The sequence below is a fragment of the Teleopsis dalmanni genome, chromosome X, assembly GCF_002237135.1.
Source record: "Teleopsis dalmanni isolate 2A chromosome X, ASM223713v2, whole genome shotgun sequence".
Classification (NCBI taxonomy): Eukaryota; Metazoa; Arthropoda; class Insecta; order Diptera; family Diopsidae; genus Teleopsis; species Teleopsis dalmanni.
In genome coordinates this window covers 75,794,056-75,814,402 of record NC_051848.1, presented here as the reverse complement: position 1 = coordinate 75,814,402, position 20,347 = coordinate 75,794,056, and the positions used below count along the sequence as shown (strand labels likewise).

The following is a 20,347-nucleotide window of genomic DNA, read 5'->3' as shown; positions in this document are numbered from 1 at the left end:
ATAATTGCTTTAATAAATATGTTTAAGATTGCTTATTATTAATGAAAAACGTACATAAATTATGATTAGACGTAATATAATTAGTACTATGCGAAATGATAACAAAAATCGCAAAACCAATTTTTCATATTCAGATTTGCTTATTAAATCCAAATAAAATCTTGTATTGATATGGCAATAAAAATGTGTCCGTGAACGAGTTCGTGTAAGTTAATGGTAAATTGAGGGAAATATTAAAGTATGTCGGTATGGCAGCAAATGTTGGTATTTATCAGAATTTCGAGTAGAGTAAATTAGATAAAAATTAGGTAAATTAGGTGTTACCATTGTGAAAATTTTATAAAATATATAATTAATAAATTTGAAAATAACTGCAATAAATAAATATTTACATAAGTACAGTGCAAAAAATCCCTAGGAAATTTCAATTTGCTTTACCTCAATTTACTCGAATTCGCACACGGTCTATAATGTGTCGAAGTTTTACGAAACATTCAACATGTTGTACCCTATACATGTTTTAAGTAATCCTTCAATAGCAAAGAATACAAGTATTCTTTGGTGGTTTCAGTCGTGTGGCTGAAATGAGATCAGCTGATTTTCACATTGTATTGAATGCGATGCTATGTCAACCCTGTGTCGCGCGAAATTGTTTTTATTTTGTCACATTTCGCACGATACGTGCTGTCATTTGTAGCACGACTGTCGTGCAATTTCGCGGTGGGAAAGTTTTGGTGTGTTTAGTAAATGTAACAAACAAGTTATTTACTGTGTTAAAGTAGCATTAGACGGAGAAAAATGTTTCTAATTTTGAGAATAACAACGCTTAGAAAAATTCAATGCAAGTGACGAAGAACGATTTCTAAAACAAAATTTTAATATAGACTCTAAGAAGAGCATAAGCAAAATGAAATTGGTCAGCAAGAATGTGGACAAGGGCATGCAAGGGTGAGTATTTATCAACTTCTGGAGCAAATGCGGTGCGGGTAAAATGTGTTTAAAAATTTCAAAAAATAATTGGTAACTGTTAAACTTAGAAATTAATGTTGACTTTTATTTTTTAGGACTGTCGTGCTGATACCGGAGGAGTCTGAAGATATGTGGCACACGTACAATCTGATAACGGAAGGTGATAGTGTACGAAGCACAACAATACGAAAGGTTAGACCATTGCGTGGTCATCTTTTATTATAATGAATTTTGATTTAATGTTTTTATCATTTTAAAATTAAGGTGCAAAATGAAAGTGCCACAGGATCTTCAACCAGTAGTAGGATACGTACAACGCTTACTATCAATGTTGAATCTATTGATTTTGACACGCAGGCGTGTGTTCTACGTCTCAAAGGTCGGAATATAGAAGAAAATCAATATGTGAAGGTCAGTGAATAAATTAATTGTTTGTATTTAATATAATATTTGGGAAAACTTAATAGATGGGCGCATATCACACTCTGGATCTCGAACTAAATAGAAAATTCGAGCTACGCAAGCCGGAATGGGATTCAATTGCATTAGAACGTATTGATATGGCTTGCGATCCTGCACAGTCGGCTGATGTTGCTGCTGTGGTTATGCAGGAAGGCCTTGCTAATGTTTGTTTGATCACAGCTAGTATGACGCTAGTGCGTAGCAAAATAGAATTATCTATACCACGTAAAAGGAAGGGTAATGTGCAACAGCATGAAAAAGGCCTGGTAAAATTTTACGAATGTGTACTGCAAGGCATACTGAGGCATGTCAATTTCGATGTGGTTAAATGTGTATTGATCGCTTCTCCAGGATTCGTGCGTGATCAATTTTTTGAGTACATGATACAACAAGCAGTAAAACTTGACTTAAAAGTAATATTAGAGAACAAAAGTAAATTTATGCTGGTACATTCGTCCTCAGGCTTTAAACATTCGCTCAAAGGTAGGTGTGCACCATTCTTTATGACCTAAAAATTCTTAAGCTATGCATATTGCAGAAGTACTACAAAATCCGGCAGTTATTAACAAAATGTCAGATACAAAAGCGGCAGGCGAAGTGAGGGCGTTAGAGCAATTCTATACAATGCTGCAATGCGAACCCGCCAAGGCTTTTTATGGCAAAAAACATGTATCAGCTGCAGTGGAGGCTATGGCTGTAGAAACATTACTTATATCAGATAATTTATTCAGGTAAAATTCAATATTCAAATAACAATATCTATGTCCAACCTCGAAATCACTATCTGTAGTTGTATTGCAAATTTGGTATAAACACGGTCCGCAGTTATTGTCAGGTAGACACTGGTTGATAAATGCATTTTTAATGTCCGTGGCAACAATCGCACGAAAGCATGTTACGCATCCATTAGCGGATTCTATAGTAACACATATGTCATATTTAAATTAAGAAAATTTTTGTAAGGTTTTTTAAATAATTTATTTAGAGATTCTTAAATTAGCACGTTTAAATCAGTCAATTGCTTGTTCTTATCAATTAGCAATTCTATTTTATTTAGAAACCATTTTGTTCCTTCTCCGTTTTTGTTGGATACAATTTTTTCTCTGTGTGTTTCTGTAGTTTATTCTCGCAATATCTGTAAAGAATATTAATATTTTTTTAATTAGATAATTGAAAATTAAACGTTTGTTTAATATTTTTTAGTATATTCTGTATTTCGGCTCTCCTTGATAGCCAACAAATGTGACCTGTAGCCGGATATAAAATATATAAAAAAAAAACATTGTTAAAAAACCAGGTCGAGAAAAAAATTCAAAATTTAATAATTGAAAATTATGTTTTTTACATAAATAAATTTCCTGGATTTTAAAATATGAAGGTATATCCAGAAAAGCTTCATAATTAAATATTTACAGCTGATGGGAATGAGTACGACATACAAGATTGTTTTTTAAAACTTATCAAAGTTTTTTTATTTTAAATAAACTTACAAATATACAAATATACAAATTATTTACACTTGCCATACATTCTAAGTAGACTAATTGTCACTGAGTTAAAAAAATGTCTTAAACTTATTGCCACATTTTACTTTAATATGCTCTACTCATCTAGAGCAAAAAACTACATTAGTCTCTCATATATGTATAATAGCATATATATTTACGTTAATATTGCTTTATTTTTATTGTAACACTAAAAGATTAGACCCGAGAATAGGTAGGGACTGGACGTAGTTCCGGCCTGAATGTTACTTTTCTAACAGACAATTAGTTGCCTTCAGGAACGTTACTATCACTAGAAGAGAATACTGATTATGCTGTTAGAGTTTAATATATATAGGTACAAATTTAATAGTGTCTTCCTTAGGCGTCGTATAATATTAATTAATTAATAAGAAAGTATAGGAATAATTGTGAAATGTTGATAAGGTTTTGAATTATATGTATGCCTTTGCAATTGATGTGGATTATAGTGTATGTACGTTTTTTAATCCAACTCTTTTGATCTTTAGTATGAAAACCTGAACCAAATAGTTTTCAAATACTGAAGGAATAAGTATGTATCAATGAACTCAAGCTAAGATCAACTCTATGCATAAAGTGTTTAAAATGCTAATTAAAGACCTATTTTAGTTAATTATTACTGAAAATTCAAAAAGCATTTTGACTAGAGATATTTCGTCCTAAACAGACATATTTTCTACTACAAGGTTAGGGACTTACTTATGGTACAAATAATGTATTTAAAGACTGCAGTGCTACTGCTCTTCGAGAAATCTATCCTATTCCTGTTACTTATTGATAAAATTAATGCAATAAAATTATGTTAAAATACTGTAGTAGATTATATGATTGGGTCTTAATATAGTCTTATATTTACCTATTTTTACTGAATGTTATTGATTGTTTTAGTGACTTATTTATGTTCTCCTTCTTTTGTTTTTGTTGAGTTGGTTTTTCAAAATAATTCAGGTTTTTGTGGATTGGCAGCCGTTGCAAGCGAAAATAATATTCCGTTAGGGTTTCTCTTAAAGGCAGGAGCTTATCTGTTTTCATATTTTTTATGGCCTTTTCAGGAAGTGAAAATTTGATATTCTCTAAGTTATTTCTTTCATTTTTCCAATGTGGATAGCCGCATCCGGATATTATATAATCAGGTGTTCTATTAATCATGTTGGATGATTATGGTACTCCTAAAAATATTTAAAGTTTTATGATGATAATTATTATAAGAAATATATTATCATTTTTTATGAAATAAAATGATATAATAATTATAAAATAATATATATAGGTATTGCCTTAATAACCAAATTTTATTTATATACATTTTTTACGGATAGTTTATTCAATGTTATTATTTAACAATTCTTAAATTAGTTTGAAAAATATTTTATTGTGCAGCGATATTTCGTTTATAGTCTGTAGGGAATGACGTACAGTTCAGAAAATATAATAATCTGTTGGTTCTCTAATTCCCATAATATAGATGTAAGATACATGTAAGATATACATATCGATCTATATCTTTATAACAATCAATCATTGACAATAGCTTATTAAACTTTTCAAAATTAGAGAGTATTTCCTATTCGAAATGTTATAAATGAATATAAATTTTTTCCTATCAATAACGATAACTGCAAGTTTATTTTTAATAATAACCAAGATGCAAGATATGAATAAGTTCTGTATGGATGAATCTTTCACACAAATAACTTCCAATATCTCAGAAATGATTCGTTCAAATGTTGTAGTTGTAGTAACCCGTTGAGACCTGCCTATGTTATTCCTTTGGAGAATGTTGAACGCCGTTTGGTCGTCGAGCGACTCCGGAAGGTAAACCCGGCTATTCTTGGAACCATTCATACAAATTACTCAGCTGAGGCTAATTTGATTGGGCGTTAGCCACACATAGCCCCCTTAGATATACCAGATAGACTTTAACGTCTATGTAAATTTTGTATTAGAAATTTATAAGAATTTCAGGAGTGTTCAGTATATAGTGTAAGCTGTATTTCTAAAACAGTCATCAAACATTAAAGATTTCTTTTAAAGGATCTTAAATCTTATACGATTTAAATCCAGAATCTGTTTGTCGTAGTTCTAGTTGATATCCATTGTGTCAAATAGCTTAAGTTATACATTAAGACCGAAAAGTTTTCGGAAATTCTCATTTAAAATTCGCGCGCTGTATATTTTTCGATATTTTAAGTTTATGTAGTTTGGCAGCACTGTCCTTAATTACTATGCCAAAAATGAGCGCGATCTGTCAGACAGTTCGTTTACGGCAGCTGTTGAAACCAGTTCACCTCAGTAGTGCGTTGCGAAAAAAACAATGGAAAAAAATATTGAACAAAGAGTTTGCATCAAATTTTGTGTTTCGAACGAAATTTCGTGTGCAGAATCGTTGCGAATGCTACAAAAGGCTTATGGGGAATCAGTTTTATCGAAAACTCAAGTTTATGAGTGGTACAAAGCCTTTCAGGACGGTCGTACGACCGTCGAAGACATTTCGCAACGCACTACTGAGGTGAACTGGTTTCAACAGCTGCCGTAAACGAACTGTCTGACAGATCGCGCTCATTTTTGGCATAGTAATTAAGGACAGTGCTGCCAAACTACATAAACTTAAAATATCGAAAAATATACAGCGCGCGAATTTTAAATGAGAATTTCCGAAAACTTTTCAGTCTTAATGTATATCAGTTTTTAGTTAATTTAAATCAAATTAAACAATATTTATAATTTGCTGTCTACTTTGTTTGTGTGATCAAATGTATTCAGAAATATAGTAGTTCAAAATTAATTTTTTTTTTGTGATTTTCGGTCCTCGGTTTTTAACCTTTATTTTGAAATAAATATTTCCTTTTGTACTTTTTTTGTAGATCAATACTACTTAGTTATCTTAGAAACAAGTTTTTAACCAACCAACTTTGAAATGAGTTGACTACTGATATTTTCGACATGGCTATATTAGTGTTATAGTAGTCCGCGAAAATGTCCTGGTTAGTTCCTTTTGGAAGTGACACTTGGTTCAGAATGTAAAACCGGCCGTTCCTGATATCTGGCTATGTTGATTTTTATAGCTCAACTGATCAAAAATATATATCATCTCTTGTCTCTGACGTTTGGAAGTTGTCCGATATTCAACCTGCTTAATAGTTTTAACCTCAACTTTTTTGTTTCGAATTAGACTTCAAACTTAGTGTTTAGAACTTTTATAGTTAGTAATTTGAAATGTATAATATACATGCATGAATATAAATAGTTTATAGAGTCTTGTTGAATACTAAGTAACATACTTGCTATGTGTGCTGATCATATATTTTCACTAATACTGGATTCACACGAGAGTTTTGATTGTAATTTTAGATGACAAAAATTTTTATTTTGAATTAAAAGCAATAACAATTGACACCTAAAATTACAGAAATGACAGCTTGAATTACAAATAAAACTCTTGTGTGAATCCAGCATAAACGAGAGTTCTTAGCCTAATATTCTTCATGCTCGTTTGAAGAGCTTCTCCTGTGAAGTACGCGCCACAGATTCTGTTCGTCTCTCGTATGACAGATTAATAATCAATTAAACACGTTTACATTAGCTATTACTTATCTAAGACAAGACTTGAAACTACAAATGTTTGCAGATTTTATAATGTATATAGCATTCAAAACATGCAAATTCTACTCGTATATTAAGATTGTCTTCATATGATTATTATAGAACAAAACAAAAAGTCGGAAAACCTAAACAAAATGACATTGGGAAGTTTGTCAAAAACGTTAATCTCTTTCCAATTTAAAAGAGGAATATTATGAATATTATGTTGTCCATAACACCGTACTTCAGTGAGTTGTGCATATAATAGCAAGGTATTTTCCGCCATTGCAAACTGCAGTCAAATGTTAATGAAGGGAGAATATACCTATATAATCCCTGCACCTGGAAATTAAGCCATTAAGGGTTTTATATGTGTTCACACTAATATCCATTCAGTGTTTACATGCTTGAATTCCAGTTAAGTAAATAACCCAATAATTCCATTACAACAAATAAAGTCTCGTTGCCCAACTAAGTGAATCTAAAGCAAAATGAAGTGAATTTCCATAAACTTAAAAATAAAACCACAAGATTTCACACTTGATTGCGCCACGTTGTTGCTGTAATGAGATTTGTGGTAGGCGCTGGCGAAGCGAAGCTCTTACGTGCGATTGTCTCGCAGTTCTTGATTTGCGCTTGTCAATCGCTTTCCTCTTATGTGGCCTATAACTATAACTTCTTGAATAAAAATAGGTGCATGGGTATTTTTTCGTTTGCACAATGTAAACACGTACATATGTAGGTGAAATTTATCACACTTGTGTGCAAAATTATGCCGTGAAAGTCAAAGATGATGTGATACTGTAACGAAAGTGACTGTGGAAAAATTTAGATTTTATTTTTATTTGCACTATTATAGATTATTGTATAGCGCGCCATTCTAATGTCGTTTTCGATTGGTAAAGCTGGGGTAACTTTTTGAATTCAGATTCAGTTTAGTGGAGTTTTCATATAAAACTCTAAATAAATAACTCTAGATACGATCGAAATAAAAGTTAAAGTCCTAAAAAACAAAATCGATTTTAACACCAGATCAATTTATAACACTCTAGAGCAATTTATAACACTCTAGATCAATTTATATAATTCTAAATAAATTTATAACACTCTAGTTCAATTAACAACACTCTAGAAATTTTGCTAGAGTAGCAAGATTACCCTGAAATTCACAGTTGTTTTATATGATTTGACAGGGGAAGTGTGATTTGATTCTACATATTTATGAAAAATATTAATATCTGCTAACAATACCACAAAAATATTAGATTACTCTAAAATCGTTTGATTTGATTGGGCAATAAAATTCGACAGATCGAGAATAAATTTAGATTAAACCCAGATTAATTAAACGAAAACGCCATAAGTTACGCTTTTTTTTTATCAAGCTGTAGCTTGTGGATATAGTTTCATTGTCGAGATATCAAGTTTTAAAATAGTAAACTTTCTACATTATGTTAATTACACTTGCAATTACAAAAAGTGACACCTGAAAAATTATATTGGCATCTCGTTTTTAAGTTTTGCTTCGTGTCAACGTGATGATTGTGTTTTTACTATTGCGTTGATATCGTTGATCTAGATTACGTTTACACTATCGTTATTAACTGTATAAAAGTACGGCAAGAAGTGCCATTTTTCATAAAAAAAGCTATACAAGGATATGCTAATGAGTTCGGATTATTTTGGTATAAATATACGTAGCACACATAAAAGAACAAACCAAATTTTCGCGTAAACTTTATGTTTTTTTAGCATTACGTTAATGCTTCTTGGTTTAACTGTTAAAAAATAATTTAGAAAGAACTTTAGTTTAACGCCTAATAGATTGTGTTTTGAGCATTACTTTGATGTTTTTGTGTTAGCTATCTTAGGCTTAGAAAAAAACAAATGTCCGTTTAAATGGGGGTCAAGGCTCAGTTTGTCGGTACGTACCGTAAGAACTTAAGCGAACTTAAGATAAAGCGAAATTTACAACTAACCATATCTGTGTATTTGATACGAACAAAATAAACAAAAGCGGCGAACTTTATTTATTTTGTTCCTATTAAATACACAGGTAAGGTTAGTTGTAAATTTCTATTCATCTTAAATTCTTGCGGTATGTTCCGACTAAGTGAATCTTAAATTAAGAGGAGACTATCTGTGCCTGGTCACTCAGTCAAAGTCGTGTAGTATGTGTATATTTTTTTTAAAAATTATGTACAATCCATAAGTACGAAAGTAATAGTGAAAATATGAAATTGACAAACTGATGTGACATTTTGCATAACATGCATTTGCGTCAAAGCCCAAAAGAGCTAATTTTGACGTACCCGTGACAATCTACATAAAATAAGCCTTAGGTTAACTGAGAATTAGAAATATTTAGAAAGATTTTCAGTTTAACACTTAACAGTTTATGCTTTGAGCATTACGCCTAATAGCTCTCTGAGGTTAACTGTGAGAGAAATATTAAGAAAAAATTTCAGTTCAACACTTAACAGATTGTGTTTCGAGAATTACGTTTATGGTTTTTGTGTCAGCCGTCTTGGGTTAAGTATTAAATAATTATTTAGAAAGAATTTCAGTTTAACACTTAACAGATAAATATTGTAAATCTACTATATTTTAAAAAATTCCTAGGGATTTTTTGCACAGCACTTATGGAAATATTTATTTATTTACTGATTGCACTTATTTATTATTTTTGGTTGAAAGTTTTCAAATTTATTTATTTGTTTATTAAACATCTTATAAAATTTTAACAATGATAATACCTAATTTTTATCTAATTTACCCTACTTGAAATTCTGGTAAATACCAGAACATTCGCTGCCATACTGACATAATTTACTATATCCCTCAATTTACTATCAATTTTCTCGAACTCGCACACGGCCATAATAAGGCACATTGAAGTGAAGTTTCTCATCACCTCAGACAGAAACCATTCATGACTAAAGTTTTACACGCAAGTGTAGCATTCTTTTTTGTCTTGCAATGCGCAACCCATTGTTTGGTCTCTGAAAATATTTTCTTTTCTTTTATTTGGGCTTATATTGGTTCATTTATTGTATTGTTGTTAATTGAGTTAATAAATGTAAATAATTTCGCCGTCAACTTAATAATGAATACTTTCACTTTAGAAAAAAATTATGGTAACATGCGCACCTCTTCTATTTTAGCGAACTGCGTCGCTGCTGCTCCAAATTCTTTTTTTTTTTTATTATTAGTTGCTTCTTCTTGAATGTAAATAGAGTTGAACTTTTTATTTTATTAATTTTTTCTTTTGTTTTTACTTTACATTTATTGTTGTTATTGCTTTTAAAGGACAAAGTCTACTTATTAAATAAAGAGCACCACCAGTTGTTTTTAGCCGGTTTTTCGGTTTATTTACACACGTTGGACGTAGTGCCTTTATTCCGTTCGCTACGAACCACAAGCATACAGAGACCTGCGTTACCGAAGAACGCCGAAATGCAACTGATTGTTTTGTGTTCGTGCATAGCCGCTGGTAGTGGCTTTCTTGTTGTGCGGCTTTCAGTCTAAATAAGGCTTCCCCGCCGAGTGCGCAAGCTGCTGCCCACATTTTTTGCTCTGGTGCAATTCTTCACTTCTTCACTTCTCCGCTTTGTGCGTTCTTGTGTGTATGCATGTGTGTGTGAGTGTGTTTTCTTAATTTCTGTATTTTTCTGGTATGAAGAAGTGAATGGTATGAAATGTCTGTTGCTTTCAACGTCATACACTACACTCTGTTGAGGTCTCTGAGGTCTAAGATTCGAACATTATTCTGAAGAGTTAATCTAACGTTAATGAAAAGTGCATATTAAGTAAGTAAGAACTTGTAAAAAATTAAACTGACTAAACCTAGAGTTAAGCTTAGAGTTAATTTTAAGTATTATAAGCATTGTAGGTAATACAATTGCATTATATTTCCTGTTAAAAGTTATTCATAGATTAGAATGGCGATATTCTGTCTTAATGTCTTAATGTCTTCTTGAAATATCTGTTCCTGTTCTGCGTAATGGAACAGGAACAGACGTATATGGAGCAATAGTCTTCATAAATGATAGGATAATTTTCTTCCCCTGTTTGCACGAAATAATTGATTGTCTAGTAGATTAGTCTTAAATAAAATAATCCGCGTGGGGATTTGTTCATTCGTTGTAAAGCATAGGACACCAGTTTATAAATAAGAAGTTGAGGATTGAGTATTGTTTAATTCGTTTTTTATAAAAAAAACCTCCTTGGGGTCTATCATTCCTTATATAGTAGAGCAGGGCTGTCCAGAACAGATACGATCGCGGGCCAGTATAAATCACTGAATTGGTTGGAGGGCCGCAGAAATAAATACATAATTCATAGTTCATAATTTTGCCGGGAATTTCAGTAGTTCAGTTCCTCATTCTTAATTAACTTTAAAATTAATTTTAGTCTTAACTTATAAATAAATAAAAATAAATAAATAGAATAAAAAATTATATTCTATTATAATTTTATATTATATTTATGTTGTCAGTGGCGTCGCTAGGCGTCAGCGATGTCGGCGACCGCCGACGGCCTCGCGCCCACAGAGTCCTCGCAAAAAGTTACCGACTGTGGATTCTAAGCACTTAATAAATATTTTGAACAATTTGGTTTGATAATGGCATTAACCATATTCGAAGTATTCCCGAATGTTTTTATAGTAACCAGATTCATGTTCACAGTTCCTGTCAGTATAGCTTCGACGGAAAGAAGCTTCTCAAAGTTGAAATTGATTAAGACGTACTAGAAAAGTATTATGATCCAAGAGAGACTATCTCCATTGGAAATTCTATAAACTGAAGCAAAAATAGCAGCTGGCGCAAATTATGATATAATTTAAAAAAAAATTTAGTGAGGCTAAAAGTAGGAAAATTCATTTATTTCAATTTGTGTTTATTTTAATTTGATTAACAATAAAACTGGGTTATAAAGGGGGCCTCGCAATTCTGATGTCGCCGTCGTGCAGAGTTGGTCTACCTCCGCCACTATATGTTATACATTATATATTTATATTATATATATTATATAATATTATATATATTATATTATATTATAAATTATATATATTATATTATAATTTCTTATTTGCAGATTATAACAATAATAATAAGTAGTATAATTCCATTTCTGATAACCACCCAAACAGGACTTTACTATTGCACTAAACAGTAAAGAAAATATATTCTCTCAATCAGGTACAATAACAATGATGTGATGGATATGTCATTCACTATTCTTAAAGATCGTTATTGAGTGACTATAAATCTAGGATAAATCTAGGACAAAAGTAAGATATTATACTACATATGAATAATATATGTACTTTAAGTGGGTGACGCATGGGATCAGTAGCTAGAGGTTATATCACATATGCACTGAGATGATACGGTATTTTAATTAATACTGTAAAGGGATACTTCAGCAGCATATAGACCTACAATGGTGCACAGCGTTTCTAAGTGTTACAGTATTCTGAAGTCAAATTCGACATTGAGAATATAAAATTTTTTTATTGAACTTTTAATCATTTCTTCTGGCGAAGACTCTTCCCTGTATTTATTTTTTAATTATGTTGCTCAGTTTATATTTTGTTTTACATTTTATTTAGAACCTATTATATCGATTTAACGGAATAATTGTTGTCTACTTATTTATATCTATCTATATGGTACTTAAAAAATCTTAGTAAAACACTTGTTTATCAAGAAGTATTGACGTCTTTATGTGAAGATTCTACCAGATACCAATATACTTTTGAATTCTTTGAACAAAAAACTTTTAACTTGTATTTTTTTTATTTTTTACTTTTATTTTATATAATCTAATATATAAAAATCTCATTATATATATAAATATCGTCAAAGTTTCGTAGTATATTTCACTTCTTCGTTAGGGCTAAGTATCGTTAGTGCTGATTATGGAACATGTAAGGTGATCATTTATACTTGCATCTGTTTAGAATTTTAGTGCTTAATAATAAATATATAAATAACTATTCTTAAATAAGTCTTCATTTTGACAGGCTACAGAAATATGTAAATGTACATATCCATATTTTTTAGTATATGTTTCTGTGCCGAAACACAATAGGCCTAAATGGATCCGTTGGATCACCGGCATAACCTATCTTAACTTGGTATATGTTTGTTATTATGTTCTCTTCATAGTGCCAGAAAACAACTACATATAAATTAAATTATATTATTGTTGTGGAAAAGAGCTTAAAAAATTATTTAAAACGATATACATTTTTATATTTTATTTAAAAAAACTTTATTTTAATATTTATTTTTCAGATGTCAAAACGTAAATCTCAGGAAAGAATATGTCAACTTAGTAGAATCGGTTCGTGACGCCGGTGGAGAAGCAAAAATTTTTTCGAGCATGCATATATCCGGCGAACGTAAGTATTTAAAATTCTGCTCAATTCTTAACAATATTTTAGAACTATTTTGTATTTTATATTAACTAGATTACAAAGCAATTTTTTTTATCTCAATATTTCTTTTAAGTTTGTTAGCCTCAGTAACAAGATTAAAAGGATTCGTTTAAAAAGTTAAGTGAATCCAACAAGTTCTATCTAATTGGGTTCATGCTCTTTGTAACGTTACAATAAGTGGTAAAGTTGATAACAAGTGTGGACACGTTAATAGTTAATGTAACTCTTATGTATATTATTATAACCGATCTCATGGTATCGTTCTATGAAAAAACGAAGAAGACTTGGTCGTAGTGATAGTATGAATTAAATTCCGTTCAGTTATGAAACTATGACAAAAGTATCAATGTATATCAATGTATCAATGTATATATGTATTTACGTTCCTAGACTTGGTCATCACAATTTTTGAAATGTTACGGTTAAAACCACCAGGTTCAGAAACTCAAAATAATTTGCATTTGCTTTCAAAATATGTTTCGAAACAGTGGATTCGAAAGAATTGTCACAATTTTATTAATCTTCAAAATGTTAGAACTGGTAATATTATTTCAGTTGGAAACACAGCATTCAGACCATTAAGGGCCATTGTTATCCAATTCTAATAAAATACAATGATTTTAAAGAGATAAGGAACTGGGCTATTAACGACTTTGGGTTCGAATCCTGATAAGACATAGTATTTATGTATTTTACTTTCGTAATCATTCAGCAGAGTTTAAGATTTACAAGTAGGGGATCGGTGGTATACTTATGTCAAAAATGACACGCATCTTCTATTCATATAATAAGTGTCCATTTTGCTAGTGCAAATCTGTGCACTGTTAGAGAGACAGAGTCAAAAAGACAGAGTCAAAACTTTTATGAAAACTCATTTCAAAATATTTATAGACTATATATCTTTTGAAACAGTAAGACTTAACCAGAAACACACGAGATATGATATGATTAAAAAAAATTGAATTAGGAATTCTTAATGAGTTTTGTTGTCTTATTCATTGTGATATTTGGATATAAGAAACAACATGAAGAAAATTTTCCATAGTGTCGACAGCTGATAGATGAAACCAAATCTTATGTATTAGTAAATAACCCTAATTTCAGTGGATGTTAGGCAAGGATGCACTTTTTAATAATATTTGATTATAAAAATAGCGTTTAAATTAAAAATATAGCTTTTAGTATTTCCCAAATACGTAGGAAATTCCGTTTACGCAGATGATATCTACATCTAAAACATTGATCAGCTTTTTGTTTAAACAGAAAGAGTTGGGTTAAGAGAAATTGCTGGTGAGCAATTTTTATATCTCTCGGTAGTAATATCTCTGTTAAGTAACACCGAGAAAAATGTATATAACAGCAAAAGCAAAAGTGTTATTTTTAGGCTTCGTATATTTTACTTTCTAACATCTTTAGTATTGCTATATATATATATATATATTAGAAATCTGTTAGATAGTAAGCATACGTTCGTTTTTTCTGCAAATACTTCTAATTGATATTATTTTTATCGTTACAGAACTAGCACAGCTTACTGGTATTGCTGCTATACTAAGATTTCCAATGCCTGAACTGGAAGATAGTGACGCAGACGATGATTCCGATTCTGACTGATTCAATAATCAGTGTTTTACGTAGCTGGGCTTCTTACTACAGTTTTAAGTCTGGAACAACATAACAAAAAAATTATATATATAATTACATACATATATATTATATATATACAAGAAATATCTTTATGTATGTATATGTCTGTGTATGTATTTTTAGCACACTGTTATAAAATTAAAGTCAGTCTATATAGAATTAAGTATACGTCAAGAAGACGATAGAAGAACTTGTATTAAAATTCTTAATTTAAGTTAATAATGCATTGTTCATGTTTACCAAAAGTTGAACGTCATCAACAAAAATATTAATTAATTAAACAAAAACAAGAAATAAATTAAATTAAATACTATATGTGGGCAACTAATGCAAACTTGTTCGTTTAAAAATAATGATGAGAAATGTGGCAGGGCATGTTAATTTATATTTTTTTTTAAAATTTATTGTAAATAATTATATAAATATAATTATTATATATAATGATTATGACTGTCCATTATATCATAAAACCTAAATTTTTTATTTATAAAGTTTAAAGCCAATAAACAAAAATGTTTAAATAAGTAACAGCAAAACACTCAAGCTTATTTATTAATTATATTAAAAGTGAATTTTACAAACTTATTTATTTTACATATATAAAACAATATAAACTATATCATCCGATTATTGAAGATATCGCCAAAGCTGAGTCCAATAAAAAAACTGAGTAAGTAAGGCAACAGAGTGTTCTGTCCTCAGTTACTACATTGTCAGGACGTTGCTTCTTCAAGTCCCTTAAAATCAAGCTCGTTAGAGTTGCTTGTGTCCGTCCCCATATTTTTATTGACTTCTTAATATTCCCGGCTACTTAGGCAATGTGATTTTCGTCTCGTTTCATTAGGTGGCCATACCAATAAAAAAACGGAGTGAATAAGGCAACGGAGTGTTCTATCGTCTGTTACTACATTGTCAGGACTCGTTAGAGTTGCTTGTGTTCGTCCTCATATTTTTATTGACTTTTTAATATTTCCGGCTACTTCGGCAATGTGATTTTCGTCTCGTTTTATTAGGTGGCTATATCGCTTTGGTCTTTTTTCTAGTAGCTTTCCAGTGGCCAGTACAACTTTCATAGCATTTCTTATATTGAAATATATGGTTGATTTGATACACTTATTTATTCGTGTTTTCCCTAATGATTACCGTAGCATTTTAATTCTGGCTAGATGCATTTTTTGATTATTTTTAGTGCGGCCAAGTTTTCACTACAATATTTCAGGAAAGATCGAACCCATATATGTGGAAGATTTTTCCCTCAAGAGTAAGCGTCTTTTTATCACACAATACATTTGTTAAGCTGCGTCATTAAAAGCATTTTTTTTTATGAGCTACAATATCGTCTATACCTCTTTTTTCAACTATAATTTACTCTAAGCGTTTCAATTTTGAGGATTGGTTAATAAACAACACTCGGTGTTTCTGTATCAATTAGGGCTTTAGTTATGTAGCTTCTGCCCGAATCAGTACTCCATATGTTCTACGGGATTTCGATTTTGGATGTAAGTTGTTAAGTGACCCATAAGAATTATAAAAGATAATGTTGTGGCTATTTTTATATTCTTTAATAAAAAAAAAGGTCTTAAACCAATAGATCAGTAGTAGAAATATGTTGAAAAACTGAAATTTCTTGCTCTCTTGCAATAAAAATGCACAGCACAGTATTTATTGGCACCAACGAAATGGATGGATTTCAATGATACCATGAATGAATTACAATACGAATATATTGGTTAAAAAAGCGTGTGAGGGATAGTTAGAAGAGAGAAGAGGGAAAAGAAGACGTATGGAGGCACGACGCGATCAATTGTCTATTGCAGTACCGATGAGAGAAAATTTTGATAGTAACAACACCGTATTTGTGCACATCTTGAGATTATAAATATCCCAATAATAATTGTTGTAGCAAAAAGTAAAAATCTTTGTTACAATTTAAATTTGAATTAATTATTCACACCCATGCGTTACTAATATAGTAGCAAGACTAACTAATTTCTGGATAAATAGACCAAGAGTCGGCATTCCCATAGCTTCTACTACATCAGCTGATTGTCTTACTTTAAAAAGACAGAGAGGGTAAACCATACTTGGTTGCTTATATTGATGAATGACACAGCTGCTCTGGAACCAGATGATGTTACCATCTTAATATTTAATTACAACTGAAAGTTAAAAACGTAAAATGCAATTTCATCAAGTTCGATGATAGTAAGAAACTAGAAACTGCAAAAATATACATATCTTCATCATTAGACGATCATAACAGTATTCAAAACGACAAAGAAATTATAACGTAACGAGTATGTGATATTACAAGATTAAGTCTCTTTCTTATAATATGGAGTTCATGGTGTTTACTACTATATGTCGTAATCTTTATAATCAAAACATTTACATATAATAAATTTGTTAAATTTGTATTATTTCTGTGACTTATTGTAAATAGTATCAAGATACATTTTATCCGTAAAATATAACAACTTATTTAATATGAAACTAGCAACAAACACTTCAAAGATTATTTCGCCGTTTTTGTCGCTTGGCTCCTTTTTGCGGATTTCTTGGCAGCTTTCTTGATAACTTTTGCTTCTGCTTCAATTACACGTCGTTTCTTCTTCAGCAACCATTCTGATTTTTCTTTTTCTTGTTTTTCACGTATCAGCTTACGGAACAAATTGCGATGTCGTGGCTTCACCATGCGAGCTTTAAGACGATGCTCTTCTACCTCTTTCAGATGTTGAGCGCGTTTGTTTTCTTTATAAACTTTACCAGATTGCACGGCCATACTCTTTTTCTGAAAAATAATAAAAATTTTTGATATCTGTTGGAAATGCTTATGCAAAAACTTACCTCCTTAAGTCGTTCTTTGTCTCTTCCGTCTACTGTTGGCGCCTCATCGTTATCATCGTCATCCTCATCGGATTGTGGGTCTTCATCAATTTCATCCTCATTCACAATATCCATACCATATTGTTCACCCTCAATCTTTTCCTCTTGGTAAGCCAATTGCAATTGAGCATCCATACGATTTTGTTCCATTTCGGGATCTTCTTCATCAGTGTCTGCATCATTTTCAGAAGACTCGGCGTCACTTTGTTCTAAATATATGACACAATTTTTATAACAGATTTGGAAGAGGACATGTATATATATTTACCATGTGATTCAATAAGTTTTGGATCACGTAATGCTTTTTCTTCAGGTGGAATATAATCATCGCGATTAGCATCTACAAATGGAGACAAATGAGGTGGGAGTACTTCTCCCATAAAATATTTATTCGTCGCCAATAATGAACGCTGATTAATGCAATCAAAAACCCATTGAGGTTGAATGTAGTCACGAGATAAATATTGATTTGGTAAACTAGGTCGATCTACAATTTGATGTGTTATAGTTTCGTCTGTCTCAGGGAATGTAGCACCAGGAAAAATTGTAGAGTCCCATGATACCTTTGCGCCAAAAGAACGCAACAACACCACTAAAGGTTCGCGTGGTACCTCACGGCTAATAAAAACGTTTAAACCTTTGAAAAGCGTACGTAAACGTGCTAATTCCTGATTTTCCTGTTTCATTTTAAGTATCCGCTTGGAATCACCGTCTTGTTCTAACAACTCTAAATCAAGATCATGTTCTTCCTCATCTTCTTGCAACTTGTCTGTGCGCATTAAGTCCAAGTTTAGTGCAGCAATACGATCAGACACAAAACTAGCTTCATCCTTCAGTGTTTCCTCTGTATCGTTGAGTACTTCAGCAGGAAATTTAGGCGGATAGGCTAAGTTTATGCTATTATATAGACGGAAATTGACGAAACCAAGCATAATAGTATAAAACTCAACGAATATTGACATGACTTTGAAGTCAACTTCAGCCTTCGAGTGGGGCTTGAAAGGATAGTAATGTGGTATAATCCAAGTAACTTTTTGTCCCTTAATTTCTGCTTGGAAATAATAACCTTTTATTGAGATAAAAACTTTTCGCATCGACTTGGAAGCAATAATATAGTGTAAAAATTCAATAGTCAAGCGTCGACAAAGCGCAGATTGTTCACGCGGTATAAGACGTAATGATGGAAATGTGCTGAACAGAAATAGAAGTGTAAGGCAATCATCAAGATCCTTGAGAGCGTCAATAAATGTTGGATATCGCTCTTTAACAATGTGGTCAAGCTTTAATTCTGGAAATAGTTTTAACCGACGTTTCAAATTTCTGAAATCTTTGATGGCACGATCACGACCAGTTTTTTTGGCAAAAATCTAGACATGGAAAAGTAAATGTAGTTTCATTTAATATGAATATTATAAATGTTGCAATAAAAGTATTTACCTTATAGTCACGCAGTGTCCAAACAATTGGTTCGTGCATTAGAAAACGTATATCTTTCGCATGGTAAAGAATTCTAATATCAGAGGCTCCTTTCTGTGCACGGCGACGGTGCTTAGGTTCACGTGGATAAACGCCTTTTATTATACAAAGACGTCGGAAGTCATGCAAAGATAGTTGCAATTTTCGTAGCGCAGCCCTACGAGTTATATACTGTGCTGCCTCACCAGACTCGTACTATAAAAGTCACATAAATAGAATTTTCAAATAATCGTTATTAGCTACTAATGGTTAAGATGGTTTTCTTTATTTATAACCTCAACTAGATATTTACTTTCAAAAAATATGTATATTTTGTTGTAGTTATCAACTCACCTTCTTAGGACGTCTCATATTCGTCAAAAATATTTAGAATAATCACAATAAGTCTTGAGCAAGTTCAATTTTAAAATATATTTTTAAAATTGAAACACTGCGAAATATACACGCGTTGTTAGTCTTAAAACGCGTGCAACAAAAGAAAGATGCAGATGAAGGATAAGAAACAAAACAAAACTGTGAAATGTCAAATTGCTAGAATTTTGAGCAAAGAATACCTTTGTTTGATATTCTTTGGTAAAATATTCTTTGATTTTGTGTTTTGACGGATGTTATGTCATTCACTATGGCAAATGGAAATTATCTACCCATAAAGTGGTATGTATATATTGGACAATGTACATATATATATATTGATATATTCATACTACTGCAAAGTACACCATTTCTTATATAAAATCCATACGGAAATGTGCTAAAGTGGCTTCATAATTAAGAACAAAGTTCGACATATATGTAATAAAATTTTCCATTTCCATAAAGATTTCCTATTTAAGGCAAGAAATTCCATAATATTATAAACCGTTGGAGTCTGCATCATTAGGTGCTTTCAGTGTCTCGCAAGTGTGGCAAAAAATAGCAAGTTGTTGGCCTATAGTTGCTTAAATGTATGCAAAACAATAACATTACTTTCTAGGCACCTAGTTATGAAGTGGCCAAACACTTTGACCACTAAAGAAAAAAAGTGTTACCAACTAATAAGCGCACTATTGTGAACCTTTACTGAAAATTTCAATGAATATTCCAATCATGTATCAAAACTTTGTATATTAAAGTTTCACATATTTGAAAATTGTGGAAAACAAATATTTTAAAAATTTGCGAAATTGTGATTATTAATTATATAAAATTGCATATAAAGAGCAATTAGAATTATCGACATATACATAAAACAACCATGACTTTATTTTTGTTTGTTATTCATTTGTGTGTCCGTCTTTGAAGTTGGCTGGTGCAAAAATTAAATTGTTTTGTACTGTATAAAGGCTAAATTAGTATATTTTCCATATAACTAAAT

The 20,347-nt window shown here is 31.2% G+C and overlaps 3 protein-coding genes across 3 annotated transcripts; 1 reads left to right on the top strand and 2 right to left on the bottom strand.

Moving 5' to 3' along the window:
* Nucleotides 1–640: 640 nt before the first annotated feature.
* Nucleotides 641–14,710, top strand: LOC119689329 (protein pelota). The gene is made up of 7 exons (XM_038104134.1): nt 641–948; nt 1,065–1,161; nt 1,234–1,380; nt 1,437–1,914; nt 1,970–2,162; nt 12,842–12,948; nt 14,504–14,710. The coding sequence occupies exons 1-7, from the start codon at nt 908–910 to the stop codon at nt 14,596–14,598; spliced, it is 1,158 nt and encodes a 385-aa protein (XP_037960062.1). The 5' UTR covers nt 641–907; the 3' UTR covers nt 14,599–14,710.
* Nucleotides 2,405–9,987, bottom strand: LOC119689330. The gene is made up of 3 exons (XM_038104135.1): nt 9,690–9,987; nt 3,814–4,126; nt 2,405–2,566 (listed from the first exon to the last, which is right to left on the bottom strand). Exons 2-3 carry the CDS (start codon nt 4,104–4,106, stop codon nt 2,485–2,487), a joined length of 375 nt encoding a protein of 124 aa, XP_037960063.1. The 5' UTR covers nt 4,107–4,126; nt 9,690–9,987; the 3' UTR covers nt 2,405–2,484.
* A 2,314-nt stretch (nt 14,711–17,024) lies between the features above and the next one.
* LOC119688004 (pescadillo homolog) lies at nt 17,025–19,485 on the bottom strand. The gene is made up of 5 exons (XM_038102602.1): nt 19,327–19,485; nt 18,955–19,188; nt 17,786–18,884; nt 17,479–17,726; nt 17,025–17,422 (listed from the first exon to the last, which is right to left on the bottom strand). The coding sequence occupies exons 1-5, from the start codon at nt 19,342–19,344 to the stop codon at nt 17,147–17,149; spliced, it is 1,875 nt and encodes a 624-aa protein (XP_037958530.1). The 5' UTR covers nt 19,345–19,485; the 3' UTR covers nt 17,025–17,146.
* Nucleotides 19,486–20,347: the final 862 nt, after the last annotated feature.